At 45.2% G+C, this 17,505-nt stretch overlaps 3 protein-coding genes and 1 long non-coding RNA gene across 7 annotated transcripts; 3 read left to right on the forward strand and 1 right to left on the reverse strand.

Annotated features, from left to right (window-relative positions):
- The first annotated feature begins 525 nt into the window (after nucleotides 1-525).
- On the forward strand, nucleotides 526-2,264 carry LOC121880440 (loricrin-like). Its single transcript, XM_042387627.1, has 4 exons — nucleotides 526-565; nucleotides 1,134-1,413; nucleotides 1,447-1,569; nucleotides 1,891-2,264. Exons 1-4 carry the CDS (start codon nucleotides 563-565, stop codon nucleotides 2,262-2,264), a joined length of 780 nt encoding a protein of 259 aa, XP_042243561.1. The 5' UTR covers nucleotides 526-562.
- Nucleotides 2,262-3,783, forward strand: LOC121880465. Of its 4 annotated transcripts, XR_006091543.1 has the most exons (4): nucleotides 2,262-2,304; nucleotides 2,464-2,529; nucleotides 3,032-3,043; nucleotides 3,765-3,783. It is a non-coding gene; the product is annotated as an uncharacterized LOC121880465 (long non-coding RNA). The 4 variants fall into 4 exon arrangements; XR_006091544.1 differs by lacking the exons at nucleotides 3,032-3,043; nucleotides 3,765-3,783 and adding an exon at nucleotides 3,196-3,230 and having other exon boundaries at nucleotides 2,464-2,551; XR_006091545.1 differs by lacking the exons at nucleotides 3,032-3,043; nucleotides 3,765-3,783 and adding an exon at nucleotides 2,829-2,844 and having other exon boundaries at nucleotides 2,464-2,538.
- An 8,516-nt stretch (nucleotides 3,784-12,299) lies between these two features.
- On the reverse strand, nucleotides 12,300-14,467 carry LOC121880455 (glycine-rich cell wall structural protein-like). The gene is made up of 2 exons (XM_042387646.1): nucleotides 14,399-14,467; nucleotides 12,300-14,061 (listed from the first exon to the last, which is right to left on the reverse strand). The coding sequence occupies exons 1-2, from the start codon at nucleotides 14,399-14,401 to the stop codon at nucleotides 12,604-12,606; spliced, it is 1,461 nt and encodes a 486-aa protein (XP_042243580.1). The 5' UTR covers nucleotides 14,402-14,467; the 3' UTR covers nucleotides 12,300-12,603.
- A 956-nt stretch (nucleotides 14,468-15,423) lies between these two features.
- On the forward strand, nucleotides 15,424-16,978 carry LOC121880461 (glycine-rich protein 23-like). Its single transcript, XM_042387654.1, has 2 exons — nucleotides 15,424-15,470; nucleotides 16,270-16,978. Exons 1-2 carry the CDS (start codon nucleotides 15,468-15,470, stop codon nucleotides 16,693-16,695), a joined length of 429 nt encoding a protein of 142 aa, XP_042243588.1. The 5' UTR covers nucleotides 15,424-15,467; the 3' UTR covers nucleotides 16,696-16,978.
- Nucleotides 16,979-17,505: the final 527 nt, after the last annotated feature.

Below are 17,505 nucleotides of genomic sequence, written 5' to 3' on the forward strand. Positions count from 1 at the left end.
TTTTGCATTTCTAGTCGTATTCATTATAAGTGTTACTTCTATAATCTCTATATTATTACCTAACAGTGACGTAAATTGTATCCTTATTTAACTCCCGAACTAGATACTACGACCAATGAGGAGTAAACATAGCCGAGGAACAGAGGTGTGTGTGTGTGTGTGTGTGTGTGTGTGTGTGTGTGTGTGTGTGTGTGTGTGTGTGTGTGTGTGTATGTGTGTGTGTGTGTGTGTGTGTGTGTGTGTGTGTGTGTGTGTGTGTGTGCTTTGTGTGTGTGTGTGTGTGTGTGTGTGTTTGTTTGTGTGTGTGTGTGTGTGTGTGTGTGTGTGTGTGTGTGTGTGTGTAAGAGTAGTGATGACCTCATTAAAAGTAGGCAACCCCAATGACAGTCCTTGCTGCGTAACAAGTGCCGTGCGATCTTCATGCTAAAAAGAGTGTTTAGAATGCAAGTCATGGCACGCGACTCTTCAGTTGGTCCATGGTCGAGGCAGCGGCGGCTCCAGTATATAAGGGAAGAGCGTTGTCATTCCCAGCAAGAGTGGATTCAGCCGTCCAGCGGCAAACATGGTGAGGAGAGCACCGTTCTGGCCCACGGGTGTAACGTCATATATGAAATGTGTTTACAAACATAACTAGAAATGCTTAATTATCATGATCAATATACGTAGTTTACAGGTTTACAAATTATTGATTCAGATATTAGTGACTGAAAAAATAGTGAATGAAATACAGTGACAGTGACTAGCGTATAATACACACACATATATACACGCATATACTCATACACACACAAACACACACATACACACACATACACACATACACACGAACACATATACACATATACACACATATATATGTACACATACACACAAACACACACACACATATACACACATATACTCATACGCACACAAACACACACTTACACACACATACACACACATACATACATACACACACACATTCAAACTTATACAGTACACACACAAATACATTTTTAGTATTGACTTTCACTTCCATAGTTTTCTTGGACGTACAGTACAATATGTATGAAATAATGCAGTAAGGTTATTTAATACTACAGAGGCCACACCCTTCCTGCTGCTGCTCACTTCTCACTTGTTCCTTACAGAGAAAAACATTACTATGGGTTCAGCTGGGCCTGATGGTCACAGCGGGTTACGGCAGTTACGGCCCCAGTGGCAGTAGCGGTGGAGGCGGTGGAGGTGGAGCTTACTCAACACCATCTGTAAGCACTGGATATTCTGCACCATCTGGAGGTGGAGGAGGTGGAGGAGGTGGATATGGAGGTGGATCATCTAGTGGAGGAGGTGGAAGTGGATCTTCTGGTGGAGGCTACTCAGCACCATCTGTAAGCACTGGATATTTACCACCATCTGGAGGTGGAGGAGGTGGAGGTGGAGGTGGTGGTGGTGGATACGGAGGTGGATCATCTAGTGGAGGAGGAGGAGGAGGAGGTGGATCTTCTGGTGGCGGCTACTCAGCACCATCTGTAAGCACTGGATATTCTGCACCATCTGGAGGTGGAGGTGGAGGTGGATACGGAGGTGGATCTTCTAGTGGAGGAGGTGGATCTTCTAGTGGGATCTTCTAGTGGAGGCTACTCAGCACCATCTGTAAGCACTGGATATTCTGCACCATCTGGAGGTGGAGGTGGAGGAGGTGGATACGGGGTGGATCTTCTAGTGGAGGAGGTGGATCTTCAGGTGGAGGAGGAGGAGGTGGATACAGGTGGATCATCTCTAGTGGAGGGTCAGCACCAGCCAAGCACCGGATATTCTGCACCATCTGGAGGTGGAGGTGGAGGAGGAGGTGGATACGGAGGTGGATCATCTAGTGGAGGAGGTGGATTTTCTAGTGGTGGAGAGGTGGATCATCTAGTGGAGGAGGTGGATCATCTAGTGGAGGCTACTCAGCACCATCTGTAAGCACCGGATATTCTGCACCATCTGGAGGTGGAGGTGGAGGAGGAGGTGGATACGGAGGTGGATCATCTAGTGGAGGAGGAGGTGGATCATCTAGTGGAGGAGGTGGATCTTCTGGTGGAGGCTACTCAGCACCATCTGTAAGCACCGGATATTCTGCACCATCTGGAGGTGGGGGAGGAGGAGGTGGATACGGAGGTGGATCATCTAGTGGAGGAGGAGGTGGATCATCTAGTGGAGGAGGTGGATCTTCTGGTGGAGGCTACTCAGCACCATCTGTAAGCACTGGATATTCTGCCATCTGGAGGTGGAGGTGAGGAGGAGGTGGATACGGAGGTGGATCATCTAGAGGAGGAGGTGGATCCTAGTGGAGGAGGTGGATCTTCTGGTGGGTGCTCTCAGCACCATCTGTAAGCACTGGATATTCTGCACCATCTGGAGGTGGAGGTGGAGGTGGGGAGGTGGATATGGAGGTGGATCATCTAGTGGAGGAGTGTGGATCTTCTAGTGGAGGAGGTGGATCTTCTGGCGGAGGCTACTCAGCACCATCTGTAAGCACTGGATATTCTGCACCATCTGGAGGTGGAGGAGGTGGGAGGTGGAGGTGGGAGGAGGTGGATACGGAGGTGGATCATCTAGTGGAGGGAGGTGGATTCTAGTGGAGGCTACTCAGCACCATCTGTAAGCACTGGATATTCTGCACCATCTGGAGGTGGAGGAGGTGGAGGTGGGTGGAGGTATAGGTGGGTCTATCTAGTGGAGGTGGATCTTCTAGTGGAGGCTACTCAGCACCATCTGTACTGGATATTCTGCACCATCTGGAGGAGGGGGGAGGTGGAGGTGGGGGAGGTGGATGGTGGAGGTGGACATCTTGGAGGGAGGAGGTGGATCTTCTAGCGGAGGAGATCTTCTCCAGCACCATCTGTAAGCACTGGATATTCTGCACCATCTGGTGGAGGAGGAGGGGGAGGAGGTGGAGGAGGAGGAGGGATGGGAGGTGGTTCATCTAGTGGAGGAGGTGGATCTTCTAGTGGAGGCTACTCAGCACCATCTGTAAGCACTGGATATTCTGCACCATCTGGAGGAGGAGGAGGAGGTGGATCATCTGGTGGAGGAGGAGGAGGAGGTGGATACGGAGGTGGATCATCTAGTGGAGGAGGTGGATCTTCTAGTGGAGGCTACTCAGCACCATCTGTAAGCACCGGATATTCTGCACCATCTGGAGGTGGAGGAGGTGGAGGTGGGGAGGTGGATATGGAGGTGGATCATCTAGTGGAGGAGGTGGATCTTCTGGTGGCAGGCTACTCAGCACCATCAGTAAGCACTGGATATTCTGCACCATCTGGAGGTGGAGGAGGTGGAGGAGGGAGGATGGAGGTGGTTCATCTAGTGGAGGGGTGGATCTTCTGGCGGAGGCTACTCAGCACCATCTGTAAGCACTGGATATTCTGCACCATCTGGAGGGAGGAGGAGGAGGTGGATCATCTAGTGGGGGAGGAGGAGGAGGTGGATACGGAGGTGGATCATCTAGTGGAGGAGGTGGATCTTCTGGCGGAGCTACTCAGCACCATCTGTAAGCACTGGATATTCTGCACCATCTGGAGGTGGAGGGAGGTGGAGGTGGGGGGAGGTGGATGGAGGTGGATCATCTAGTGAGGAGGTGGATCTTCTGGCGGAGGAGGAGGAGGAGGTGGATCTTCTAGTGGAGGCTACTCAGCACCATCTGTAAGCACCGGATATTCTGCACCATCTGGAGGTGGAGGAGGTGGGAGGTGGAGGAGGAGGAGGTGGATACGGAGGTGGTTCATCTAGTGGAGGTGGATCATCTAGTGGAGGCTACTCAGCACCATCTGTAAGCACCGATATTCTGGCACCATCTGGTGGAGGTGGAGGAGGAGGTGGATATGGAGGTGGATCATCTAGTGGTGGGAGGAGGTGGATCTATGGAGGAGGTGAGAGGAGGTGGATCTAGGAGGTGGATCATCTAGTGGAGGCGGTGGATCTTCAGTTACTCAGCACCATCTGTACACCGGATATTCTGCAACCTCTGGAGGTGGAGAGGTGGAGGTGGAGGAGGTGGTGGAGGGGATCATCTAGTGGTGGTAGAGGAGGTGGATCTTCTAGTGGAGGAGGAGGAGGAGGAGGTGGATACGAGGTGGATCATCTAGTGGAGGCGGTGGATCTTCTAGTGAGGGCTACTCAGCACCATCTGTAAGCACCGGATATTCTGCACCATCTGGAGGTGGAGGTGGAGGTGGAGGAGGTGGATATGGAGTGGATCATCTAGTGGTGGTAGAGGAGTGGATTCTAGTGGAGGAGGAGGAGGAGGTGGATACGGGAGGTGGATCATCTAGTGGAGGCGGTGGATCTTCTGGTGGAGGCTACTCAGCACCATCTGTAAGCATCTGGATATTTACCACCATCTGGAGGTGGAGGAGGTGGACTTCTCTGAGGCTCAGCACCATCTGTGGGCACTGGATATTCTGCCATCTGGTGGAGGAGGAGGTGGAGGTGGATCGGAGGATCATGGAGGAGGAGGAGGAGGTGGATCAGGAGGGAGGAGGAGGAGGAGGAGGAGGAGGTGGATACGGAGGTGGATCATCTAGTGGAGGAGGAGGAGGAGGAGGAGGAGGTGGATACGGAGGTGGATCATCTAGTGGAGGCAGCGGCAGATGGGTACCTATCCTCCCTGGCGGCGGCAGAGGAACAGCAAGTATGTACGGAAAATAAACGAGTTGTACAAGACGCCGACCTCTTGTTACCATTTCTGGCTCGAGCGTCAATAAGCTTAATTTCTTCACTTCTCTTTGGCTGTTCCTGAAGTGTCCTACAACAGCGTCATCCCTCAACTGTTGGCTACTTGTGGTGACCTTCTAGCGACTACTCCTCAGCACCCAGCCACTTCAGGCCTGTCAGTCTCAAATATTGGTCTCCCAAAGATATTGAATTTCCAGCACCTTTCTCCTGTACAGTCATCACTGAATGGTTATCGTGTTGGTTATTAGTTAAAATACTTGTTTTCTAAATGTTTTTAGTTGAATTGTTTATGTAATAGTTGTTATTTAAACAATAGATTTATTTACGTTAATATTGTTTCCATACTGCCTGACGTGTTTTGCACATATGCTTGTACAAGAAAAACAGTCATGTATGAGTTGTAACGTACACACACCGTACATGAAGATGATTATAATCCAGGTGAATTAATATCCTAAAGAGGTGTTACAGGATACATAACCTTTGTGCATCTTTCTCAAGTAAAAAAGTAAACAAATATCTACAGATGGACTGTACTCAATGTAAACAAATAAACACAAGCATTATTTCAATATTATGCAGGTAAGAATGTCATTAACTTAGTTTGATACACAGCACTGTACACGAAGGTTTCAGTGCACAGAGAGGTCTTCACTTCCTGAAATGTAAAGTTATAGTAACCATTTTTATATGTGGATGATTTTAAGGTTCACGCCTATCGAACCAGCGATCATTATGGCAGAAGTGAGTGATGTATCCACTTGCGTACAGCAGCCAAGTGGATAAAGTGCATGCCTCTTGTCTTTAAGGTCTCTGATTCATGCTCAGAACACCCCTATGTCATCCAACTCTCGATGGGCAATTGCTGGTGGTCGTTCACAGACCCGGCCACATTGTGTTCATTTACCCAAAACAGTCAGCACTATAGTATTCTGTAGAACTATCGGACCTAAGGGACCCACTTTCTAGTACACCATAAACAAAGTGCAAGGCTTCGTGAAATACATTGTACTAAAGTATTTCCATGCTAAGATGGCCAGTAAGCCACGCCCCTCGTCTACAGCTACAAATAGCTGATTGGTTCCCCTGAGCGTGTTACCTCCCCTCAGGACTACGAGTATATAAACGCGTATTTATATTGACCTTTTATATTAAATATTTAAAAAAAATAACATCCTCTCTGAAGTGCTAATGCCTTGAAATGATTTTAAATTTGATAATACATATATTTAACATTATTTTAGATAATAACAGGTCTGCTTACCTGTTGTGAACACATTTAGTTTGAATTTTCTATGAATCAATCAGCTATTAGTATAGAAGAGGGGCGGGGCCTACGAGCCAGGTTAGTGTGGAAAGAGTATACAGTAGTTAAGATATCTTCCAATTTACTCACACCAGCATACTAAACCTAATATATTGCTCACCTTATGACGCAATCACTGAAAAGCAATCTAGCATAAAATAAGTCGTGTAGACAACTGAGCCTACCATCTGTTGAAAGTTAAATGATTTCGTCAGTTATTATTCATTTCACTAAATAAGACAGAAATATCAAACATCAATAATACCCAAAACATAAACAAAAGTTATATTTAATACAATGAAACTGACAAAACAAACTTAGACACACGAGCTCGAAAACATATGAACTAACAGTATAATGTGACCTTACAATGTAGCTAATTTATGGTATTTTTTCTCTTTCACATACATACCATACCATGCCTACCATCCATACCAATAACCATCACACCACATACCTATTTCTATTTATCACATACATGAATTTAATAAATCAGACCAAACAAGACACATCTGCTCGACACGATGACCAGAGAGTTATTGGTATAACGTTATTACTGCATTTCAAAGACGAATTCCTTTAAGCCCGTAGCATGGTTAGTAGTACACTAGTCCACCAATCAATGATCTGTATGACGAATACAAGAGAATATAAATATTTCTCTGGGTAAATAAAGAAATCACACTCGTTGACAAAGTAAAGGAAATATAAATACATAATATCTACAACGTTGCCCTGTGATTTTATGGCTATCGTGCTCTTATCAAAACCACAGATGACCTTTAGATAATCATGCCAACGTCCATAAACTTAACAAAAGAGATATACTGTAGCTGTCATTAATATATATTCACATTTTTCAACTGTACAGCCGCTCAAGAAGTCAAGCGAGATGGTGTTGGTTCACTTGTCCCTCACAACACCACGAACTACCCAGAATCTCCCCATCTTAAGGTCTCTGGCAAACAGTGTATAAGAGAGTTCCATCTTCACCTCCCACGCTCTTGGTCTCTCTTATTTAGTAATTAGAGCGCCATACAGTTCAACACCACCACAGACTGGCCAATGAGGCATGTAAAAAAGAAAATGTAAGCCGGGACCTTGGCCTGTCCAACGCTGTACTTAAAAACATAAAAGTCAAAATCATGAACTCTGATCCGCAAGAACCGAGAAATTGACAGAGACCTGACAGTTGTAGTATTAGTAAATGAAAAAAAAATGTGACAAGAGGTACCGATATGGCAAGCGCAGGGACAGAACCAGACAATGTGATATACAGTACTCCTGTCCAGAATTAGGCGAGGATACAGGCACATCTGGCAAGTTAGTGACGCTGTACCCATATTAGAACACTTAGCTCGTAAGCTTCGTGATAAAAATTTAAAGCATACACTTAAATATTATAATAGTATTTTTGAATGTGACACTGTCAAAAACTTTAGGCCACCTGGCTTATTGTATCATGAACTATGTAATTACTACATTGAATCAGGGGTGCTTGAGGACATTCTTGAAGTCAATCCTAAATTTGCTAGCCCACACTAATTAGTCCTTAAAGGGAATATAACACTAATGAATAGGGCCTATATTATATATGAACCACTGTCCTGTATGGCAGTGAACAGCGATTACACCCTCATGAGTATGACCTATCCTATGATATCCTTTTTGTATGAACCTCTGTCCTGTGTGGCAGTGAACAGTGAGAGCACCTCAGTGTCAAAACCTGACTGAACTATTCAGAATAGACAATTTGTACTCCAAGCTTTGCGAATAAATTTGTTAAACTAGAAAAAAAAATATAACGTTCTCTATTTTCCCCTGTGACTGACCTAACCTAACGAGTAAGATTCATTTAGATAAGGTCTCTTTGATTTGGTGTTTTCTTTGGTATCGCATAACAACTTGATCTAACCTAACCTACTTTTGGTATAATTTGGCTATCTTATGTTGATAAAGATTACTGTGGGACATTCTGTGAATAAGTGAAGTAAGATGGACAGGTTCAAATAGTAATAGGTGTGAAGATTCTTCCTTCATATATTCAGGTGGTGAACAACACGAGAGAGGTGTTGGTATTCGTGAAAACCAGAAGTTGAGCAGTAGTGTAAAGGGATATTGGGCAGTGTCAGATAGAATTTTATTAGTTATATTTAATGCTAATCCCATGAACTTGGTAATAATACAGGTTTATGCACCAATAAATGATAATGAGGAAGAAGTCTTAGAAAAATCTTATGAAGATTTAACGAAATTAAAGACACCATAACGTTTAATGAATGTCTGATTAATTTTAACGTATAAGTTGGGAAAAGGGAAGTAGAATCAGAAATAAGATCACATGAGTTGAGTAATAGAAACGAAAGACGAGAAATATGGATTGAGTTTTGTAAGGAAAACAAGATGATAATTGCAAATACATGGTTTAAACAACACCCTAGGCATCTCTATACATGGGTCTCACCCCAGGACAATGTAAACAACATTGTCAGGAATTAAATTGATTACAGTTTAATTCAGGAAAAATTCAGTCTATGTAACCAAGTCATCAGGGAAATCAAGTCAGCCAAGAAGTCTTATTATCCCAGGAAAGTGCACGGCCTCAAGGAGGTCGGCAATGGTCAGTGGTACTCTAAGGTAAAAGATCTCTGTGGTCTTAACTGTCAGTCTCCCACACATCCTTTTATCTCACATTTACCTAGTGAGGAGGCAGCTGAGATAATTAATAACCACTTTGCTACCATATGTCATACGCTACCCAGTCTTAACCTCACTCTCCTCCCGGCCTACTTACCCTCCCCCTCCCCCCCTCCCAGTGTTCAACCATTTGAAATTGCCAACAAACTCCTGAAATTTAAATCCATACACTCCACAACCCCAATTGCCCTCCGAATCAAAATTTACAAGGAGTTTGCAGTCGAACTTGCCACCCCCCTGGGTTCCATTATTTATGCATCCCTCAGACAAAGCAAATGACCTAATGCCTTAAAGGATTTTTGGCCAAAAATACTTTTTCTCTTTGAACTAAAATTTAATGTGCCTAACTACTTAAGTACATCCAGAATAATACACAAGCACCAAGAAATGACCTCGAAAACCCATAAGTGGCGAGTAATTAGCATTGCAGAAGTAATTAAAATATTCTAAAAATCATTTGAACATTTTCTAAAAGCCATTTGAACAAGTTATAATCAAGATATCAAATTTTGGTTAACAGATCCTTAAGCAGCACATTCAGGAGTACCTATACTGAAATTTTGAACAAAATCCATTTTTTGGCCGAAAATGACAAAAATTGTAAGTCTAAAGAATGGAAAACTGCATATGTCACCCATATCCCCATATCAGTCAATTGATCCACAGCAATTTGGCAATATGAGGACCTCCTCTACATCACACTGCTTAGTTAGTTTCCTGGATTTTCTGCACAAAAACCTGGAGAAACGTAAGACATCACTGTCGTCCATGCGGCTAACATGGCCAGTCCAACGTAGTTGTTCAAGGATAATGATAGCCTCGATGCTCCTACAGTTGGCGTCAGCGGGAATGCTGGCATTGTTCTCTTGTCTTTCCAGCGAACTCGGAGGATAGAACGTAGACTACGTTGGTGAAAGTTTTCAAATGCCTTGAGGTGCCTCCTGTATGTCACCCATGTCTTGCTGCCATATAGCAGGGTGGAGAAGACCATTGATTGATATACGTGCAACTACTGTAGATAGTTTCGGCTCCCTACAGCTGAAGACACGGGTACAGAGTGTGCCAAAGGCTTGAGATGCACATCTGATCCGATGTTCAATCTCTTCATCGATGTCCACGTTGGTGGACAGGTGGGAGCCGAGACACCGAAAGTGGGTAACATTAGAGAGAGTAGTACCGTTAAGCTGGATGAATGGTGGAGGTGTGGCTGAAACTTGGGCAGGTTGAAACAGAATCTGAGTCTTACGTACATTCACCTCAAGGCCGAAGTGTGCATACGCATCTGTGTAAGTGTTCAGGATCTCCTGTAGGTCGCGTTCAGTGTGAGCGATAAGGGTGAGGTCGTCTGCATACTGAAGTCTTATGATGGAAGCTACCGACACCTTTGTTCCTGTCTGGAGACGCCTCATGTTGACAAGATCCTTCATCCGGTACTCGATGTCCACCCCGCCGGCTAAATTGGGACTGGCAAGAGTAAGGAAGGAAGCCAAGAAAATGGAAAAGAGAGTTGGTGTCATTACACATCCCTGTTTTGCCCCCATTTGGATGGGGATGAACACAGACTGGGTACCATTGTGTAAGACACTGCCATTCATAACATCGTGGAGTTGCCTCACAGTGGCGATGCATTTTGGTGGGCAGCCAAAATGACTGCGAGTCCGCCAAAAGGCTTCCCTGTTGACCTAGTCGAAGGCTTTGGTTTGGTCAATGAAGGCCATGTACAGTACAGATCACTACGCTGTTCCCTGCACTTTTGCTGTATTTCATTCCCAGAATTGGGTTATAATCCAAGAAAATAGGAAAATGAGGTGCACGTTAGCTTGGGATTCAAGTTTTTCATGCTGGTAAATCGTGTAGCAAGAGTAAACATTTCGTGCCACTGACAAGCATACCAACCCCCAAGTCTTCAGCCAGTTGGTACACCTGACTACACTACGATGACGTAGTAACAACAAACGTCGGTCGGGTACCATCATGGCCCATCTTGAAAAATCACACGGCAGATCTCGTGAACCAATTGACGGAAAACAATAATTCAAAACAGCAAATCAAAATATTACGAATTTATATAATTTCCTTTAGAATAGAAACTGTAATGTAGTTTTGTTTATGTTAATTAGATGAAAGAGCTAACTTCTGTAAGACTTCTGTAGGCTGAAGATATTATAATGTTCCAGTACCCAAACGAGGGCAGACACAGTTGAAAGAGAAGAAGTCACAGAAGTTCACCCTGGAGGCTCTTTAAGTCTATGAACCCGATGAGTCAACCTGATCAAAAGAATGTCGACGTTTGGGTTCCTTACGATGGTTCGGCTTCTCTTTCACTCCAAGTCTAGATCAACTTCTAACACAGTGTGCACCAAACTGTACTACCCTCTCTTGCCACAACTTATAGCACTCCAGTGTTTCCAGACTCCTCTCTTTTCACTCTTTTTTATATTTGTTTTTCATCTTTTCTCTAGTAAACAAAACAAGTTCGAACATTTAGGTGGGACGCGGATCGCCAGTTGTGTAGGACGCTGGCTCAGCTTAAAGAGATAAATACTGAAATGAGAAAAGTCCATAAAAATCTCTGCCAGTATGAAGATGTACACATTTCACATCCAGTGCTAGGAGAGGTAAGTGGGACAAGTGCTATACCTGGCATAGATTTAGTTAGTGTTAAGATGACTACAGTGTCAAGTACAGGGAAAGTAAAAATTCAAAACTGAAAACCATTTTAAACTAAGGTTCTAATAGAGATTGTTAAAGAGGCAGTTAAAAAATGCAGTCGTCAGGGTAATCTTAATAAAACTCGAGTACAGTCTGTATGCTGAATAAAACATATTTAACTAAAGACGTATTATAAACTCCTACAGTACTGTAGAGGAGTACTACACTGTCGGCTCTCAGATGTTTAGGGTAATGTCTAAGTTTGGTGACTTCCAGAATTCTTTATTTTGTTTGTTAATTCAATGATAAATGTACCTTAGTATTGGTCACCACACCAAACAGGTTTTATAACTGATGGAAAAGAATATACTAACCTTCCTAGTGGCGATAGTTTACTACCTCCTTGTGCACAGGTTCACCTCTGAGCTGAATAAAATTATCGGCGTTTGTGAAAATATGAAAAGTGGCGACCCCGCAGTGAAGGGGTTAACACGATTCTTAAAAGGTGTCGTCCCTGGCCAGCCAGAGTGAAAGGTGAATAAACTTTCATGATAATATAAACATGGCACTTTCACAGGACATTTCTAAAACGAACCCGATGATAGAGAATAAATTTTGCTAAACTGTGAATTTAAGTTTAGAACCTGACATTATGCAAATATTCACTCATCATATTTATTTATTTTAAGTATTCCTGTACTTGGTGTATATATATTTTATTTGACTAACACCAATAATTTTATTCAGATCATATTTTCATTAGTAAATCCACAAAAATGTAATTGTACCCAAAATTACCCTTTCGAGGAACGTAATATGCGATACGCTTCGTCATGTGAACATTACAATGAGAGAGAGAAGTAACTTAATCTCATATTCATAAAAGGTGATGCAAATGTCCTCTCTGCTGATTATAGGTGGTATAAAATAACACATGATATAAAGAATATAATCTTTTATTCATGAGAGTTTAAGAGACAGTCCGACCCCTCGACACACAGTTTTCTAACAGAGGTGACTAGGAAAATGTCTAAGGGTTGGTAAAAGTAACATAACTATAGTGGAAAAAATACTATGAAAAAAAATATGTATTTATATATATAAATATCAAAACAGAGCAGTAACAATATTTTTATTTTGTATTTAGATTCGTGTTATAGTGGAGAAGGTTGGAGAGAGACTTCAGGCCTACACACACTCATCTCTCATCGTTCACGTGTTGGTTTCTTCTGGTCGTGGGCAGCTTATCGTCCGTACATGCTTGATCCACCGCCGCCACCTCCACTGAAGCCGCCTCCTCCACTTCCGCCGAAACTGCCGCCTCCGCCAAAGCCGCCGCCACCACCACCGCCTATTGACGAAGCAGAGTAGCTGGTGGGTATAGGAGGTGTGTAGCCACCACTTCCGCCTCCAAATCCACTACCACTTCCGCCTCCAAATCCACCACCACTTCCGCCTCCAAATCCACCACCACTTCCGCCTCCAAATCCACCACCACTTCCGCCTCCAAATCCACCACCACTTCCGCCTCCAAATCCGCCACCGCCGCCTCCACTGATGATAGGTCCAGAGTAACCTCCTCCAATTTCATGGCTATCTCCACCTCCAAATCCACCTCCGCCTCCAAATCCGCCGCCACCACCTCCAAATCCGCCACCACCACCTCCTCCACCAATGCTCTGAGCAGAATAACTTGTTCTTATAGATCCACCGCCGCCACCCCCACCGAAGCCGCCGCCGCCGCTTCCTCCGCCGCCGCCGCCGCCGCCACCGCCGAAGCTGCTGCCTCCGCCAAAGCCGCCGCCTCCACCGCCTATTGACGAAGCAGAGTAGCTGGTGGTTATAGGAGGTGTGTAGCCACCACTTCCGCCTCCAAATCCACTACCACTTCCGCCTCCAAATCCACCACCACTTCCGCCTCCAAATCCGCCACCACTTCCGCCTCCAAATCCGCCACCGCCGCCTCCACTGATGATAGGTCCAGAGTAACCTCCTCCAATTTCATGGCTATCTCCACCTCCAAATCCACCTCCGCCTCCAAATCCGCCACCACCACCTCCAAATCCGCCACCACCACCTCCTCCACCAATGCTCTGAGCAGAATAACTTGTTCCTATAGATCCACCGTCGCCACCCCCACCGAAGCCGCCGCCGCCGCCGCCGCCGCCGCCGAAGCTTCCGCCTCCGCCAAAGCCGCCGCCTCCACCGCCAATTGACGGAGCGTTGTAGGTGGTGGTGACAGGAACAGCGTAGGCTTTTGAAATAGTTGCCCCTCCAGATCCGCCACCACCTCCGCCTCCAAATCCGCCACCACCTCCTCCTCCACCTCCACCACCACCTCCTCCTCCAAATCCACCGCCACCGCCTCCTCCAATACCGGGGAGCAGAATAACTGTTCCTATGGATCCTCCGCCTCCAAATCCGCCAGCACCTCCGCCTCCAAGTCCGCCAGCACCTCCGCCTCCAAATCCGCTACCACCTCCAATTCCGCTGCCACCGCCTCCACTGATGATAGGTCCAGAATAACCTCCTCCAATTTCATGGCTATCTCCACCTCCGCCTCCAAATCCGCCACCACCACCTCCAAATCCGCCACCACCACCTCCTCCACCTCCTCCACCTCCACCACCTCCTCCACTACCGTAGGAGGCGAAGCAGGAGGTCACCAAGAGGGCGAGGTGAAGCCCCAGGAAAGTTCGTCTCTGAAAAAAAAAAAAAATAATAATAATAATATTTTCAAAAGTAAATCAACTTTAGACACTGCCCAGTAGTGTACGAGCCTGCAGCTTAAGGTCCCCAGAAGGAAAGTTTTTATAACGAACATATTGACTCACTACAAAACTCACTTCCTTACCAAACAGTAAAAAAAAATAAGACTGATACTACACATGTGCCTAAAACTGTAATCTACACACGTGCTACTGTAATCTAACCCAATTTTCAGTGTTTCATGAATGATATAAAACAGTTATCTTTAAAACTAAGCTCGGGATACAAGCAGGTGGCTGGCTGGCTGTATGCTCATGCCTCCCTTCTTACCATGTTTCCTGTTGGCTGCTTGAACCCGTTCTTGCCAAGGCAGTCAGTTACCTTCCCTTTTATACCCACCTGAGACGATCCTGACCTCCATGACTTTCAATTCTCGAGGGGTCTTGACTTCACTTGAAACTTTCAGTCAATTTCAAGTGTACTTTATTTGTTTTTGTAACTACCGGGGAAAGGTTAGAATATCATGACGTCATTAAATAAGGCAGTTGTAACATGGGAGACAGTTGTTACTTGACTTAAAGACATATCATCACTGACAATTTACATCCTTAGATTAATAGTTTTGATAATTGAAGAAGATAAGTGGAATAAGAGACGGCAGTAACAGTACCGGTTCTGAGGAGTGTACATCTAGTGCCTTCTTTTAACATAACGTCACGGTTGCTATTCCAGGCAGCTCTAGACTTCTATGTTTAACTACTATCTTTAACAGATCTTTGTATAGCGAGGAAAAACATTTTGAGCCTTGAATAACTTGACCTAAACACACAATTACCAAGGATGAATGACCACAGTTTGGTTTACTTAAGTTTTCAGTTTTCAGTTGGGTTGGGTTGGGTTGGGTTGGGTTGAGTTAAGTTTAATTTAGTTTAGTTTAGTTTATGAAGAAAATGTGGAGAAGGGAACATTAAAGGATTTTTTTTTTACTTTTCTCAAGACAAAAAGAAACGTCTAATACACAATAGAATAAAAGAACAATATGAGACGCCTTTTAACTTTCTGATTCACGACGCACGATACATCACAAAACCAAACAGCAATACCCACAAGATGATGAAGTGGGCGCTCACCATCAGCAGGTGTCTTGCTCCTTTCACAACCCAAATATTATAATGGATAACTCTCTCTTCATGTCCACCAGCCCTGTAGAAGGATCCGAAGGAGGGGGGGGGTACACACACACGGGCAGTACCATCTCAGTGACAAAAATCACGAAGGGAAAACAAAGTTGTCTGGTGTGAGAAGTGAGAGTCACGCGGGTCAGAAGTTCCGTCTCGGGTATAAAAGGAAAGTTAACACAAGCCAGGGCAAGAACAGGTCCACCTGCCCACCAGACAGCATGGTAAGGAAAGGAGCTCAGTGTGACTTAGAGTTACCTATTGCTTAGGATTACTTTTAGGTAAGGGTTAGTGGTAAGTTCTGTACTGTAGGCTAAGATAAAAGAATGGGTTCAGTAGGTAGTAGGCAGCTATCAAACAGGGAGGTACTACCGCCTGGGAAGATATTGGAAGTATATTGTATTGTCTAATGGTAGACCCTACTGCTATATGGCATCACAAAAATTGTGACCAAGTCCCAGGTTGCTGATCTGACTTTCTTCCTCATTTACACACAATTGCAGGGTCTCAATTGTTTCTCTTACTATTGACAACACAACATACATACTGTATATCTTTTTTCATTATTGATTTATTTTTCATTTTTGTATTTATTTATTTATTACTATTATTATTATTATTATTATTATTATTATTATTATTATTATTATTATTATTATTATTATCATTATTATTATTATTATTATATTTTTGCCCCCTAGGCCCTGATGTGGGCAAGTGAACTGTGCCTGGGGTAATCCACGTAAAAGTAAAAAATATAATTGTATATTACAGTGTGTGTGTGTGTGTGTGTGTGTGTGTGTGTGTGTGTGTGTGTGTGTGTGTGTGTGTGTGTGTGTGTTCCTTATTCATTGCCATAGTCCTGAAGATAAAAAGCTGGCAGGGAGGTGTGGGTGGTATAGGGGACAGTCGGGTACTATCTGCTGTCTCTTCAATGGACCTTTACGTAGTGGACGGCTCATATGTTCAGCTTCAGGTGTTATTAAAGAATATAGATTAAATTGTATTAATTCTTCTCAACAGAGACGGACGCTCCTGAGACTCCACCTCGCCCTGCTGGTCGGCTCCACCTGCGCTACCTATGGCAGTAGTGGCGGTGGAGGAGGAGGTGGTGGCGGATTTGGAGGCGGTGGTGGAGGTGGCTTTGGAGGTGGTGGATCCATTAGTGGGGGCTACTCTGCTCCAGCTGTAATTGGAGGAGGTGGTGGAGGTGGATTTGGAGGTGGTGGATCCATTGGAGGAGGCTATTCTGCTCCAGGCATAGGTGGAGGTGGTGGTGGATTTGGAGGTGGAGGTGGAGGTGGATTTGGAGGTGGTGGATCCATTGGAGGAGGCTATTCTGCTCCAGCTGTAGGTGGAGGGGTGGGTGGATTTGGAGGCGGTGGTGGAGGTGGGGTGGATTTGGAGGTGGTGGATCCATTGGAGGAGGCTACTCTGCTCCAGCTGTAGGTGGAGGGGTGGTGGATTTGGAGGCGGTGGTGGAGGTGGAGGTGGATTTGGAGGTGGTGGATCCGTTGGAGGAGGCTATTCTGCTCCAGCTGTAGGTGGAGGGGTGGTGGATTTGGAGGTGGAGGTGGAGGTGGATTTGGAGGTGGTGGATCCATTGGAGGAGGCTACTCTGCTCCAGGCGTAGGTGGAGGTGGCTTTGGAGGCGGTGGATCCATTGGAGGAGGCTATTCTGCTCCAGCTGTAGGTGGAGGGGTGGTGGATTTGGAGGTGGAGGTGGAGGTGGATTTGGAGGCGGTGGATCCATTGGAGGAGGCTACTCTGCTCCAGGCGTAGGTGGAGGTGGTGGTGGATTTGGAGGTGGAGGTGGAGGTGGATTTGGAGGCGGTGGATCCATTGGAGGAGGCTATTCTGCTCCAGGCGTAGGTGGAGGGGGTGGTGGATTTGGAGGTGGAGGTGGCTTTGGAGGCGGTGGTGGCATTTCCTCAGGGGGAAGCTTCATTGGGTCAATTTCCCAGGGCTACTCAGCTCCAGTCAGCACAAGCTACTCTGCCCCATTAATTGGTGGCGGTGGTGGTGGTGGTGGTGGAGCCAGCATGTACGGTCGGTAGCAGACTATGAAGAAGGCAGATATCCTCACCCTCATTATGGTAAAGAAGAGGATGTTTACCTCCCCCTCGCCTGTACAGTTGTCTTAACATACCTCTAACCTATTTACGTGTATTCATGAAAAAGTAAATGTGTTTATTTTTCACGTGTGTGTTGTTACTCTCCCTCTCTTGTCTTCTGTAACTCTGGTGGATGTTGCCTTTG

Source organism: Homarus americanus, unplaced genomic scaffold (genome assembly GCF_018991925.1).
Source record: "Homarus americanus isolate GMGI-L3 unplaced genomic scaffold, GMGI_Hamer_2.0 scaffold39541, whole genome shotgun sequence".
Taxonomy (NCBI): Eukaryota; Metazoa; Arthropoda; class Malacostraca; order Decapoda; family Nephropidae; genus Homarus; species Homarus americanus.

What these genes read in the sequence shown, in the direction of transcription:
- LOC121880440 (XM_042387627.1), top strand. An exon ending in ACCATCTGGAGGTGGAGGAG is followed by an intron (nt 1,414 to 1,446) that starts GTGGAGGTGGAG and finishes GTGGATACGGAG; the next exon opens with GTGGATCATCTAGTGGAGGA. An exon ending in AGGTGGAGGTGGATACGGAG is followed by an intron (nt 1,570 to 1,890) that starts GTGGATCTTCTA and finishes AGTGGTGGAGAG; the next exon opens with GTGGATCATCTAGTGGAGGA.